General features: G+C 41.3%; 1 protein-coding gene across 1 annotated transcript in view; it reads left to right on the top strand.

The window, feature by feature from the left end:
- The window catches only part of Enpp3 (ectonucleotide pyrophosphatase/phosphodiesterase 3), a 62382-nt gene extending 46763 nt beyond the window's left edge, over positions 1 to 15619 (top strand). The window contains exons 18-25 of the mRNA NM_134005.2: positions 1536 to 1714; positions 2920 to 2974; positions 4489 to 4643; positions 10608 to 10740; positions 11462 to 11539; positions 12540 to 12672; positions 14494 to 14650; positions 15361 to 15619. Of these exons, the coding sequence (NP_598766.2) occupies positions 1536 to 1714; positions 2920 to 2974; positions 4489 to 4643; positions 10608 to 10740; positions 11462 to 11539; positions 12540 to 12672; positions 14494 to 14650; positions 15361 to 15531 (1061 nt within the window). The 3' untranslated portion in view covers positions 15532 to 15619. The remainder of the gene's footprint in view (positions 1 to 1535; positions 1715 to 2919; positions 2975 to 4488; positions 4644 to 10607; positions 10741 to 11461; positions 11540 to 12539; positions 12673 to 14493; positions 14651 to 15360) is intronic.
- Positions 15620 to 15864: the final 245 nt, after the last annotated feature.

Below are 15864 nucleotides of genomic sequence, written 5' to 3'. Positions count from 1 at the left end.
CTGTCTCCGCCATTGTCTCTGCAGCCACTTTCTTTGTGTTACGAGCTCAACCGTCAGTTCTGACAATAGATCTACAAGACCATTCATGCAAGCCAAGCCTTTCCATTGGGCCTGAATCTGTAACATCAGGGGAGGTAGTGCAGGAAGATATCTCCCAGCCCATTCTCTGCGTTGCCTGCGGGTTGTTTGGACCAAGCACAGACATACCCTCTTACCTCTTAGAACCAATCACAATTTTTGAGACTTGTGCATCTTACCAATTGTTGACCTAGTTAGTCATGGAGTTCTCCCTGGTAGATAGCAAGGGAAGTGGCGCCTCTCTGACCCAGGTGTGGATGACTGCGGGTTGGGACTACACAAAGTCCATTAGGAAGTATCTTCAAACAGCCTTGGATGCGGCTCTGCCTTCAGGAGCCCAGGGAATCTGCTCCAGTCTTTGGCAGGAAGGGCATCTGCAGAGTGTTTGAGATAAGTGCTGTCAGATTGAGTTCTTATGTTCAAGGCAGAAAGGACGGCAACAGATGGTCCAACACTGCTAACCCGGAGCTGTGTGGCCCCTTCCTCCCTAATTCTTTGTTCATTTCAACGAAAGTGAAGGGTTTATTATCAACACTAATAGTGATTTTTAATAGATTTGAATAGATTTGACAGTAGGCGCCCGCCCAGTGCCTCAGGGAAAGATGGTTTGCCCTTATTTGTCTCACCAAAGCTAGTTTCTCACTAGACCTGAGAAAGAGTCCCTCTCCAGCAAAAAGTGTCAGTTAGGCATAGTTTCATATGACCCTGCTATCATTCAGAGCTTCTAAAAAGATAATGCCTATTAAATATTTAATATAATTTGTTTTTATAGGAAGAATAGAAAATGTTCTGTAAATAAAGAATAAAATTTACTGCTTTAATGTTTTTATTATGCCGTGTGTGTGTGTGTGTGTGTGTGTGTGTGTGTGTGTGTAATGACAGCAGTGACATGGATGCTGAAAATTAAATTAGGGTCTTCTGCAAGAGCAACAAATGCTTCTAACCATCGAGTCATCTCTCAAGCCCAAAGAACACGGTTTTGTAATTACAAGTATTGTGGTTTATGCCTTTTAATCCCAGCACTAGGGAGGTAGAGGCAGGTGGATCTCTGGAGTTCCAGGCCACCCTGGTCTATACAACCAATTCCAAGCCAGCCATGGCTACATAGTGAGGGCCTGTCTGAACAATGCCAACAAACAACAAAGAGGATAGCATCTTAATACTTGACACTCATGGCATGCTTAGGTGGCAAGGTGATCATTTAAGCAATGTAGCTTTTCTCTAGAGAAATAGAAGTTCATGCAGATTCATCATGGAGATGGTTCCAGTGTAGACAGACAAGAGGCTGAGGACTTTGGGAAATGAAACTCAGCTAAGTCACATCTGGAAACAAATCTACAGGCGGCAGAATTGATAGCAGGCATTACAGTGTGGGTGGTTTTGTCATTCATATCCCACAAAGGCATTCATTGATGCCTTCCATTTCCAAGCTATATGGAATTTTTTTTTTTTAACAGATCTTCTGCACATTGAACCAGCACCAAACAACGGTACTCATGGCAGTCTGAATCATCTTCTGAAGACACCGTTTTACAAGCCATCACATGCAGGAGAGTTGTCAACGCCTGCTGACTGTGGTTTTACTACTCCCCTGCCTACAGACCCACTAGACTGCTCATGCCCTGCACTACAGAATGTGAGTGACAATTTCATGTCTTTACAAGAATGTAAAGGCGCCATCTTACTTACTGAGTAATTGCATATGGTTTCTCTGAACTTTATCAGGAAGTGAGAGATTATGGTGTGTACACTATTCGAGTAAGTGTGTGTGTTGAACTTTCTTTAACCATTCAAAATAGTAATCTTGGTGCTCTTCAAGTTCCCTTTTAAACCCCTTTCTTACAGTAAAATCAGACGAGCATCCTCAGCTACTTAGAACAAAGCGGCAGGGATTATAATCAGGTTTTAGGCACACGCAGTGGTGTGTGCTGCATGGCATTTGTTGAGCAGTGGTATAGAGTCAGCAGGAGGCAAGGGAACACTGCAAAAATGGCAGTGTGTGCTGAGCCAGTCCTTTTAACAGATTGAGCCCTGGGCTGAGTCCAGAAGGACGGCTTCAGATCCCAGGAGACTCTTGAAAAGGTTAAGTTTCACTGCTAGGAAGAGACACAAGGGCAAAGACTCAGAAGAGGAACTTACAGTGTAAGAGGTACATGTAGGAATTGCTCCTTACTGCTGTGGGTGAAGACTTTAGAGGACAGAAAGTCCAGTGAAGCGTCTCACGTCCACAGGAAAATCTCCTCCTAGGGTTGTGGTGTTCTTCTCTTTGCATTTAACTTCCGATCGAGAGTTCCTACATTCTGTTCCAGATAGCCTCAGTAGAGCTGCCATAAAAAATCATGAATAACATAAAATGGGTGACTTGTTCCACATTGTGGAGATAGAAGGGGCCCAAGAGAAGTCAGATATACTAGTCAAGGTTTTTCAAGCCTAGTCTATCTGAATACAATCCCAGCATCCCTCTCTGTAAAGCGTGCCTCTTGCTGTTCAAAATGTGGTCTTAGAACCTGCTTATATATCTCTTCTCAGTCAGAAAGATGTGCATAATTAATTTCAGGCCATACCCCAGACTTGCTCAGTCAGAATGTGAATTTTAACAAGTCCTTATGGAAGCTATATTCACAGAAAAGTCTGAGATGCATTGGGATGCAATCATCCCAATTTAATTCCAGCTATGGTCAAGATGCTTGTTCCCATTAACAATATCTCTGCAAACACACACACACACACACACACACACACACACACACACACACACACACAATGGGGCAGAAATCCCTCTGATTTGTTTTGTTTTGTTTTTAACACTGACTTATCAGTTCTCTTCTCTCTCTTTTCTAGACGCCTGGTCTAGAAGAGCAAGCAAACCAAAGGCTAAATCTTAGCGAAGGCGAGGGTGAGTCGGTAGTAATGTGATGGTGAGAGCTAACAATACACAACACCACCCTTGGATTTCCCAGACTGAATTCAAGACTCTTGAATGTAGATTTTATGGGCAATATAAAGGAGGAACAAGCAAGCAAACCCAGAGTTCTAAGAGCAGAGTAGGCTTAGGGTTAGGCTTAGGCTTAGGCTTAGGGTTACAATGCTGGGGTGCATCTGCTAGTCCCTGTCGAAGATATGAACAGACTAAAGTGCTGGGCTTGTACCTGACCTCTGTGGCTGTCCTGTGCCTAACCTGGGCCCAGTCATTTCCTTTCACTGTGCTTCCATCTCTCCATCCGAAGTACTTGGACCCACCTCGCGCAGTTGTAAAGTCTGTAGAGAGAATTTACAAGTGTTTCCCTGCATTATTAGGACCATTATGTATTGAATTCCTAATGCTTCAGTTGAACCTTTTGTAGATAGGGATCCAGGCATTCTTAATATGTATAGAGGATTATTTTTGGACCTCTTGTAGATACCCCACATCTGAGGATGCTGGAGTCCTTTATATAAATAGGTGTTGTATGTGCATGTGGCATCTATGTCTCCCAAAAACTTTAAATTATTTTTAAATTACTTATAATATCCAATATAACATAAATGTTGTAAGAATAGTGATTATAGGACATTGTTTGGGGATGAATGATAAGAAAAAAAGCTTGCATATGCTCAGTTCAAATATATATATAAAATACTTTATTATATATACATATATATGTATATACATGTATATGAATGATATTGTCAAGCTGTTTTGGTTGAGTTATATTAACAACTTGCACATAAATAGAAATAGATGATACAGGTAGGTGGGCTGGTAGGTAGATACATAGATATACAGTTATGTAGACAGATGCTAGAAGCCATCAGCTCCTGCCCAGACAGATAGAGGGGTGACTTTGCAACAGAAGTTGACTTCACAGAGTTCTGGAAACTGAGTCCAACATCAAGGCGCCAGCAGATTCCATGCTGTCTCATTCTTACCTCGCAGAGCAGACATCAATAAAAATCTCTCTGGGGTCTCACCTCTAAGGTTCAAATCCCGTTTATTAGAGTTTTACTTCATGACCTAAATTATCTCGTAAAGGCCATCCCTCCAAGCACCATCACCCTGGGGGACAGAGTTTCAGTATGACTTAGGAAAGGCCAAAGCAGACATACTTTTTAATAAAACTCTAATATTTCTTTAGTTATTTAGCCTGTAAAATATGCACTTTTGCTCTTGAGTCTTTTTTTCTTTTAAACTATATCTTGAGAGCTCTTAATAGTAAAGCTGTGGAGGAGGCAGACTACAGATCTTTGCTTAGCACCTGGGTTGGCCTGGTTACTTATCTGAACTGTACTTTTGTGGTGGGCATAATGAGATAATAACCTATCTCCCAGGGTTGTTGTAAAATGTTACTCCAAATGCCTGATACATGCTCAGACAGTGGAGGTTACCAATTTTACTAATTTCACAAATGTTTTATGTGAATTCAATTTTAGTTGCAGCAACGGTGAAAGCAAATTTGCCATTTGGGAGGCCCAGGGTGATGCAGAAGAACGGAGACCACTGTCTCCTTTACCACAGGGACTACATCAGTGGGTACGGCAAAGCTATGAAGATGCCCATGTGGAGTTCATACACCGTTCTCAAGCCGGTGAGCTTTCAGCCCAGCGAGCAGCGAGCACCGGAAACATTCTGATGCTGGGCACCGCAAGGGTTGAATTCTGTTTTGCTGAAGGCTTCCCAAAGTGAGGGTGGACTTCTGCCACTTTTGAGGAAATGCTACAGATATGATAGAAAGGCCTTTATAGGTGGGAAGAGAGAAGGAAGGCAGTGTGTTGTGCCTGGAGAAGTTGGAAATAACAATTTAGGCCTAAGTGCCAAGGAGGGAGAAAAAGATGGTTCAAACAAGTACGCATTAACATTAATACCGTCCAATTAAGTTCTTTTGCAATTTTGTTAGTGTTGTTCCAAAAAAGCCAGAAGGTCATAAAAATATGGATTTGCGGCTCATATTTGGGATGTAAGTCAAGCAGGAAGCAAAAGGTGAGTGATCCACCCATCCATCTTCCTGGCTGTAAGGCAGGTGGACCTTGAAGGTGAGGGTGACTTACAAGGCTCTTGCCTCTGATTATTTAATGAGCATGTTGGTGTCTGCCGTGAGCTGTGAAAGGCACAGTATGAATATGATCTAACCCTTCCTTGAATGATCTGGTGCTCTAGAATGTGGTGTGAACCTATGTGTCATGTCACAGGTCTCTCTGGCCTGAAGTTGAGGATCTGCGGTGTAAATCTCCTTCCCTGTTCACTATCTGGCAAACCCCCAATTGCCCAATTGGCGCCAGAAGGGTTAGTCCCCATCATGAAGAAAAGACTAGATCCCTGACTCACAATGTACACAAAGCTAACCTGCTGCTTGACATATCCTAAATATGAATGGCAAGTCCATATTTCTCACTTACAGTTTTATGACCTTGGGGGTTTTTGGAACAATGCTAACAAAATTACAAAAGAACTTAATTAGACTACATTAATGCTAATGTGTGTTGAAAGGGCCATCATAGATTACTAGTACATTTGCATTGCACATTGAAACAAATTATAGATATCACAAATAGTGATTAGGATCTAAGATAATCAACCTCTATACATAAACACTAGAATGACAAACGTCTTAGCAGACGAACAGGAAAAACGACTCAAGTAATTCAGTCTCACTAGCAGTTAAGGAACTGTAGATGGAAGCAAAGCCTACCCCTATCCATCCATGAACCCCTTTGGGGAAGGCAGAGTTTTATTTGAGACTGCAAGACAATAATAGCACGGCCTGAATACTGCCAACTAAATGATATGGATCGGGTGAATTAGTCTCAGCATTTTAAGGACAAAGCTATATCACCAACCAGAAGGATAAATAAATAACCAGGAAGCATTAGAAAGGAAAAATCATGACAAACCCTAGCTCTTACTGTCTGAGCTGAGGGCACTGTCTCCTTTAAAGACAGAAAGTAACTGGCTGGACTAGTTTATCCACTCTTCTTGGTTCAGTTGAGGCAATTTGCAGAAAAATAAGCACATTTTTCTAGTCCTAATTAAAGCTTTCTTCACAGTCAGCCATGATTTAATCGCAACCATTGCTGACAGAATGCTCTCTTAATAGGCACACTATTCGGGTGTATGTGTTTTTCTTCAAGAGTCCTTAATCTCTACTTTTGTGTTTGCTTTGAGGGGGTCTGTACGTTCCAGGTCAGGCTCTTCATCCAGTTCCTGACTATGAAAAGTCCGGGTCAGCAGGGCTTGCATGGAGTTAACAGGGATGTTTATATTTTTGATGCTTCCCCTTGCAGCCTAGCATTCCTGAATTCACATGAGCGGGACGATGCCAAGGGCAGAGAGACTGTCCCTGGTTGCAGGCTAGGCTGTCAGTACAGTTTTTTATTATTCTAAAGCTAACTTCCTTGTTAGCGGAAGACCCCATTCCATCTCCAGGCCCAGAGAGGTGCTTGTGCATTTCCCTGTCTGCATGACAGGGTAGGATTCTAGCAATTTTCTGCTTTCTAATTCAGAGATTACTCCATGCGTGTGTTGTGGTTTGAGAAAATTACATAGAAGGATGTTTGGAGATTCACATAAAACACTGGAGATCAGCTCTCTGTCTGAGGAATCAGGCTTTAAATAAGCTCTTTGGCGCACCGGTGCAATTGGTTGGTCTTTAAGTTTTACGGAGCTCTTGTTTCTCTGAGGTTTTGGTGGGTGTTTGTAATTTCTGTTGTCCTCTCAGGAGCCTTCTGGGGAGGAATTGTGACCTGAAGGCATGGCCCTCCTGCAACAAGCGTTAAATCTGGTCAGGTTTGATTTGGGCGCTGCTCCTGGTCCTGCTCAGTAGAAAGAGCTGGGTTACTTGCCTAATTAGATGGAAAATCAAAAATAAAGCAAAAATTGCAGTGGCTATTTAAAGGAGATGCTTCATGATTTAATTTAGCATAAAGTCAAAGAATTAGATAATATTGAACAATACCTATAATTTGATATAAGCACTATGTATGTATGTATATATGTGATGTATATATATAATATATAAAACATAGCATACATATATATATATGTATACATATACATACATACATACATACATACATACATATATCTATATACATACACACACATCTTCTACACCATTAAGAACTTTTAAAATCTGTGTGAGTGTATGTGTGTTATGTGTGTGTGTGTGTATGCACGTTCATATATATGTGTGTGGATGTACACGTGGAGGTCAAAGGATGTCCTTGGGTTTTGGTCATCACCTTCTGCCTTATTTAGACAGTGTCACTGTTGTCCATGGCCTAGTAAGCCACACTAGCGGGGCATCTCAAGCTCTCAGAGCCTCTGCAGGCTCCACCCCAGCTGCAGGAGCCCTGGGATGGCACTGTGCATTGCACTGCAGCACTGGGCTCTGTGTAGCTTCTGGGGATCAGAGCTTAGGGCCTCCAACCTGCTTCCAGTACCCACTGCTGAACCAACTTCCTACCCTGGAGTGGGTATTGTTAAAAAAACCCTCTTGGTTCCTGTAAATTATGACCTAATCATGTCTGAAAGTCTTTAAATAACCAGGGGCAATACATGTTCCAGACATTTTTTTTTTTTTTTTTGTGAACTACTAAAGTCATTTTTCCATAGGAAAAAAATTATGCAGTCAGACGAATACTCAAGGGGTGTGCATTTGTTGACTGCACCATAAGACACAGCTATAGCTTTTGTGTGACCCCACAGTTAAGGGGTATCTGTCACTTTAATGTAGCTGTCTTTACCGGTTGGTCAATTCCCACCCCAGAATGGGAAGAAAGCATCTCTTTGTTATTTCTGCTCATTTCCCCTTTCCTTGAAGAAGTTTGAGAGGCAGGAAGCATGTATTTTCTTAGATTCTCTGACTGCATTTTATTGTTTTAGTCGGCTTCTCTTTGGGTTCAGAAATGCCAGGGGATCTGGAAAGATGGTGCGGGTTGCAGGTGTGCTTGGGGGTGGGACGGGGCTGAGATGGTATGGGACAGGAGGACCTCTCTTCCCAGAGGTCAGGGTTGGAGGACACGACTGAACTCTGCATCCTTCCACACACAGCTGGGCTGTCTCTTGCCTCATCCCACCTTCAGAAAGCAGGCCATATCCTGTTGTTTCCAGTCTTAGTGCGTGTCTCTTGGTTAGTTCAAGTTTGATATATGAAAAACAAACTTGATTTTTTTTTCAGCTAGCAGAAAGTGTATGGCGATGTTTTCTTGTTGCATCTACATTTCTTGCAACAACATAATTTTATTCTTCTTCGTGGCTAAATAAGCTCCATTGTGCGTGCGCATGGATCATGTTCCTTTATCTGTGCCTCTGTGGTGAATCATACTGCATTCAACGTGGTGTTTACCTATGTCAGTGATGCGTAGGCCAGGAGTGCTCCAGGTAAACACCTAGAGAGCAGGTGTGCTCAGACCTGGAGCAGAGTCATGTGTGGTAGGTCTAGCTTTCAGTTGTTTGCCTTCTAAGGAAGCACCATCCTGTTTCTTAACCTCTGAATATGTATTGTATTTTCTTATGCGTTTTCATCACTAATGCTTCTTCATGAGCCTTAGAAGAAAGCAATGATAAAAGCATATATTTAGTCATGACGAGAAATGGACTGAGCTCCTGGGAAATGTGCTTGACTGGAGAATTTCAGTGTCTGCCTTCCCTGGGCTGCCCCATCTCCAACTCTCAGTGTTCTTGATGGTTGGCATTGCTCTTCCACCTGAGAACAATGCAGTGTGCACTGCCTTCTCTGTTGTGAGCTGACCTCGCACATGCCATCCAGACAATGTAGCTAACATCCACTGGAGACACAGTGCAGTGAATAAGAAACAACAAATTAAGCATATTTTTTCTTGTTAAATAAATTATTGCAAGATTTGCAGAATAAGTCCATCAAAGCCTGTGAAATAATGCAAGGAAAGAGCATATGTCTTACTTGTTTGTATCTGTTCATCCGATGTGGTGACCGCACACTACACTATATTCATGTGGAAGCTGGGATCAGCCACCACCACCAATCATGTTTGCAGGATAATTCTGTGGATGGCGTTCAGTATTAGTCTTTAAATGTAATTTAAAAAGAAATTGCAACTTCAAAAATAAAGATGTTTGTGGGCTGAGGATATAATTCGGTTGGCAGAGTGCTTGCCCAGTGGGTGCAAAGCTCTGGGTTCTCTGTCCACTACCATATAAACAAGACTTGGTGGAACACACCTGTAATTCCTTAGAAGGTGGAGGTCTGGGGATGAAGAGTTCAAAGTCATCTTTGGCTGTACAGCAAACTCAATGCCAACCTGGTACACATGAGACCCTGTCTCAAATACATACATACATACACACACACATATATATACATATACATATATATATATACATATATATGTATGTATATGTGTGTGTATACCTATATATGTATATATATATATACAAACACACATACACACGTATACACACACACACACACACACACACACACACACACACACACATATATATATATATATATATATATATATATATATATATACACACACACATATATGTATGTATATATACTATGCTATATGTTGTATTTCTTATATATGCTATATAAAATACATTATGTTATATTACATTTAGGTAACTATAGCTCTTTGAGTTAATTGTAAGCTGATTAGAATTTTTTACCCAGTTTAAAAATAATGTAGCTAATTCTTTTTTTTTTTAAGATCTATTTTTTATATATGTGAGTACACTGTCACTGCCTTCAGACACACGAGAAGAGGGCATCAGATCCCATACAGGTGGTTGTGGGCCACCATATGATTGCTGGGAATTGAACTCAGGTCCTCTGGAAGAGCAGTCAGTGCTCTTAACTGCTTTCTCTCCAGCCATCTCTCCAACCCCAATGTAGCAAATTCTTATCTACATATAATTTGTTTATATTTTGTTTCCCAATTTAAAACAAGATTTATTTTTGTTTTAAGTATATGAGGTTTTTGCCTGCATACACACAAACACACACACACACACACACACACACACACACACACATATATGCAGCATGTGTCTGTTTGGTGCCCAGACAAGAGTGTCAAATTCCCTGAACGTGGAGTTACACAGAGTTGTGAGCTGCCATTTGGGTGCTGGGAACTGAACCCAGGGGCAGCTAGTGGTGTTACTTCTGAGCCATTCCTCTAGCCCCAACATTTCCCACCCACCCACTTCTTATTTGCATGCATAACATATCCCTACAGAAAAGTTCAATTCCCCCCCCCCCCCCAAAGACTTTGTTTTTCCGCAGTAGTTTCTATTATTCCCTGGCTCTCGGTTCAGGTTGTAGTCTGCAAATGTTCTTTCCCAAGGTATATTTGATGTGTCCTCCCAACCCCCTCCTCTCCACCGCCGCCCCCACACCCCCAGCAAACATAGCTGAATACATCCACTCCCGCTGCTGCTGTCGACCTGATTCACTAAGAAAATAGGAAGAGGGTAAATGAAAAACAGTCGAGGAAGTCATAAACCAAATAAGGCAATGGGTGAGCCGCAACTGTGGGTGTAAGTTTTCCCCTTTTCTCTCTTTCAACAGGGAGACACATCATCTCTTCCTCCCACAGTTCCAGACTGTCTGCGGGCTGATGTCAGGGTTGCTCCTTCTGAGAGCCAAAAATGTTCCTTCTATTTAGCAGACAAGAATATCACCCATGGCTTCCTCTATCCTGGTTAGTGAAACTCTTCGGGAGCGGCTAGGAAGCCCTCAGTCCGCGGATGTGGCGTGTGCGTTAAACATATATTTCCCACCCAAATGACCTGCTTCGGTCTCCTAAGAGGCTGCCCAGAGGTGGCACAACGGCTTCCTTAAAGGCTAATAAATTTTTCTGCGGGAACCACAGATTAGCTGTAATCAGGCCCAGCTGTGGAGAGAGTTCAGCAGGTTTAAGTTTAATTTTACAACTGAAGGGTATTTGGAAAGAGACACAAGCATCTAAGAAAACATTATCTCTGGCACACCGCCGAAGCTGAGGTCCTCACAGAGAAGGCAGCTGCTTCGTGCAAAGGACAAAAGCTGGCCTGTCCACTTGGTTGTGTGTCCAACAGCTTTGAACTGTAAATTAACCAGCCAAAATAAATGAATTTCATGCTGTTTTTTTTTTTTTTTTTTAAAGTGAGGATGTCTCCTGGGGTCATATAAAAATCAGCGTGATTTTTTCTAAAACTAAAGTCTCCCCACCCCGCTCTGTTCATCTGGGAATGTAATTTTCACGTATTCGTGGGAATTTCAACATCAGTTTCTGGGAATGGTTTACAACTGGTATGTGACTCTGGCTGGTTTGTTTTGTTTTAAGAGACTCATGATTTAGAGACATACAGTAGAAAGAGACAATGAAAGCAAAGAACGAGTCACTGAAATCCTATTCTTACTAAAACACATTTGTTTTACAGCAATCAAAGGAACTAATGAGAGTCGATATGATGCCTTAATTACAAGTAATTTGGTCCCAATGTATAAAGAATTCAAAAGTAAGTATCTACCTTCCCCTGTCCCACACTGGGCATTAAGGGAGTGGCTCACCTATGCTGAACAAGCACTGTGCCCTAACCCATGTACTTGGCCCTGTATGCTCAGTCTGTTGCTATTCTTTATTTTGCAATAGGGTCTGGATAAGTTGACCAGGCTGACCTTGAACAAACTTTGTAGTCCAGTCAGGCCTTGAACTTGTTATCCTTTCTTCTAATCCCCCAGAATAGCTGGGGTTACAGGCTTGGTGGTGTATATGTATTAATGCTAAATTAAAAAAGCGATTCCTTGGCTGGCCAAACTAAACCTACACTTTAGAATTGCAATTTGTTATTCGCACTGAGTCATTTTATTCTGTTATTTTAAATAGGGGCACAAACACTGTGGGTGTTATTTCTTTGTGACTAACTACAATTTTGACTTGTTGCTAGAATTTGATAATTGTTTTAAGTTTTTTCTTTTTCTTTTTTTTTTTTTTTTTTTTTTGGTTTTTCGAGACAGGGTTTCTCTGTATAGTCCTGGTTGTCCTGGAACTCACTTTGTAGACTAGGTTGGCCTCGAACTCAGAAATCCTCCTGCCTCTGCCTCCCAAGTGCTGGGATTAAAGGCGTGCGCCACCACACCTGGCTTAAGTTTTTTCTTAATCCTTACCTGTTAAGAGCTATTGATAGAGCGAAATTTTATTAACATTCACCATAAGTGAAAAAAATGTAAATGTCTGTTTCCAGAATGATAATTAGTAAGATAGTACCTGTGGTCTGAAGATTATTAATAATCACTGTTGAAGGAATTTGGAGACATATTTGCTCTAATAAAATGATAAAAAGTTCTCATCAACATGGCTGCTTATTTTAGTTGCATAACTATCTTGTAGAATTATCCAATCACCATGGGCAATTACTGGAGTGGAATGTGGTGCTATTTAAATGCACCAACAATAGAAAATATTTGCACATTCAGTAAAATCAGATATTTTCACATATCTCATTTTTTCACTTTTAGAAATGTGGGACTACTTCCATGAGGTTCTTCTTATAAAATATGCTATAGAAAGAAATGGACTGAATGTGGTTAGTGGACCCATCTTTGATTATAATTATGATGGCCATTTTGATGCTCCGGATGAAATCACACAGTAAGTAATTTAATTTTTGATTTAGCAATAGATTATCATAAAGGAAAATCTCAACTTGAACTAGATACTGTGCAATCTCACTATCATATAGTATATGCATAGCATGTTTATATTCAGTTGCTATGATGCCAGTTTTCAATTTAAACTACCTAAATGTTTAGCTGAAAAGATTTATATGGCCAGAACTTAAACTAATGGTTTCCAGGTAAAGTTTAACAAAAAAATTTTATTGGAAAATTTATAAAATGTAAACAAAGACAATATGAGATTTTTCTGGAGGAAATGTAGAGTCTGAGCCATCAATAAATATAGAATCAAACCAACTATTACCAGAAAAAACCAAGTACAGACTAAGCTTACCTTAGTACATATCACAGATACAGTGGACAATCCACAAAATAGTTTCAATAGAGGATGCAAGTAGACTTCAGTAGAAAACCAGCCAAACAAACTGTACACCTTAATACTAAACCCATTACAGCAGGCTGCTACTAAGCACTTTTCCACTTTAGTGTCTTTCAGTACTAGGCTTTTCCAGAGAGGAGTCCCATTGCTTCTTTTATTATCAAATGTCAAAAGGATAAAAACAGAACAGCTGCAGGATCCCAGCCTAGAGTAGGGAAAGCCCCAGTTTCTACTGAGACCTCTTGATAAAGTAAACCTTACACGAGGTGTACAGCCACCTCACACGAGGTGTACAGTCAGCCCCAGGCTTCTCCAGCTCTTTCCTGTCACCGTTCTTTGACTTTGAGGCAAGGTCAAAGGTAGCACAGGCTGGCCTTGAACTTACTATGGTGCCGAGGATATATTTGAAATCCCGTTCCTCTTACTTCTGTATCCCCGGTGCTGGATAGGATGGTGGTGCCACCCATCACACCTGGCTTTTGTTTGATTGTATAGTAGGTTCTACGTCGTGGTCTCATCACCTGCTAATTTTAACTAATATTTTGAGAACTCTTTCTTACATGCTAGGCAGTTTTCTAAGCATTTACGTAGGCTTTGTTAATCTACAAAACAACTTGATGTCTGGTTCCATTATTAGCTCCGAGTCAGAAAAGAGGAAACCAGGGCTAAGAGAGGTTAAGTAGCTTGTTTGATAGGTTTTTCCCCAATTGGCAAAGCCAGAATGGAGATGCAGACAGTCTGAATCCATATGTTGCTGCCTATAGGAGCTCACAGGTTTCCAGTAGTAGGGTCCACAGATACCTTTATCTTCTCTCAAAACTTTTTTTTTTCCAGACAGGGTTTCTCTGTATAGCCCTGGCTGTCCTGGAACACTGCTTCCCAAGTGCTAGGATTAAAGGCGTGCGCCACCACCGCTCGGCGCTCAAAACTTTTAATGTGTGCATTCGTGTTTGTTAGTAGAAAGACAACCAGCACACCATCAGTTGTCTGGGTCTACTCCTAGGTGGACCCCGTGGATACTTCCATATTAAAGTTGGTTAAATGGGGGTCTTAGGGGAGCAGATGATCTACCTGTGCAGCAGAAGTACACAGCCATAAGAGACGGGATCCTTTGTTCTTAGCACTGACTCCATTAGAAGACACCCCACTGAAGTATGAAGCCAAGGGACTTGGGAAACACAGGGCAGAATTCCATGGGCTTTCTTTGTGTCCTAATGGTTTGCTGTAATGTTAGAATGACCGTACTATAGATTGTGACTAGAGCTCATTGACATGGAAGTCATAGATGATAAAGCTATACTTTCCACACAATCTGTACTTTCCTCCTAGTCCTTCACCTTGCCATTTCCTTAATGCCAAGCTATAAAACAAAAAGACATTTGTAATGGGGTCAAATTATGTCAATTATGTTTTCAGATATGTAGCTGGCACTGATGTCCCTATCCCAACACACTACTTTGTGGTGCTGACAAGTTGTAAAGACCAAACCCACACACCCGACAGCTGCCCTGGGTGGCTGGATGTCCTGCCCTTCATCGTCCCTCACCGGCCCACCAACATAGAAAGCTGTTCTGTGAGTATTCCTGGAGAACCTGGGGCCAGAAAACGATTATTCATATCTCATCTGAGCTGTCATAAAAGCTGTTCTATCTAAAACATATAGTTCTGTTCTTTGTGGGTAGAGTTCTATAGATGTATGGTCTATAGAATTAATATTAAACGCGCATCTGCATATGTAAACAAGTATTTATCTATGAATATGTGTGTGTGGTTGATACTCACTAGGGTAATTAAAGTTTGAAAATACAAACCAGCACTATATACCGTATACTGACATGTAGTAACAGTTTAAAAACCGTTGAGATTCATCCTGACTTAATCAAGTTAGTAATATTAGATCTGTACCTAGGAACAAAAAGATAACTACCTAAATGATACTTCTTTTGAAATATTGCGTCTAGGGGCTGGGGAGATAGCTCCATTGATATGCGCTTTCCAGACAAGTGTGATGACCTGAGTTCACCGTGAATGGTGTGTCGTACACACACAATCCCAATATGGGTGGGGGGGAGGTAGGGGGGCTGGGGTGACAGCACAGTGGGTAGGAGTTTATAGTGAAGAGTATTTCTTCTAGGACTTTTGCTTGATTAAACAAAATTTAGTTGTATCAAATGAAGAGCCAAGGAAATAAAAAAAAAATCACAAACCGGACAGTAGTAAAATGTCTCTATGCCAGTGGAAAGATACACCACGGGGAAAATGGTTTTGCGTTTCATTTCTCAGGAAAACAAGACCGAGGACCTTTGGGTTGAAGAGAGGTTCCAAGCACACGCCGCCCGGGTCCGAGATGTGGAGCTCCTCACTGGCCTTGACTTTTATCAGGAGAAAGCACAGCCCGTCTCTCAGATTTTGCAACTAAAGACGTATCTGCCCACGTTTGAAACCATTATTTGAATGAATGGATGTATAAAGCCATTTGACAAAATGGGGACATTTCCTGTCAAAAAAAAAAGTTATAAAATAAAATTTTCTATTTTTCCTTAACCTTTAGAGTCATACTATACATTTTCATTACAATCTGTCTTATTCATTTCTATAGACATTAGAAGACATTTCATTTAATTTTATTTATTCTTCTGCCCTCCTCCCCTTGTATATACACATATGTGTGCTAGTGCCCAAGGAGGCTGGAAGAGGGCGGGCGCAGAGTCCTATAGAGCTGGTGACATTTGTCAGTATTTGGCAGAAACGCATGGTGTTGATTTGTGTGTACTGAGCCACAGTGCT

Source organism: Mus musculus, chromosome 10 (genome assembly GCF_000001635.26).
Source record: "Mus musculus strain C57BL/6J chromosome 10, GRCm38.p6 C57BL/6J".
In the NCBI taxonomy this organism is placed as follows: Eukaryota; Metazoa; Chordata; class Mammalia; order Rodentia; family Muridae; genus Mus; species Mus musculus.
The sequence above is the reverse complement of the archived record's forward strand: the minus strand, read 5'-3'. Positions and strand labels throughout refer to the sequence as shown.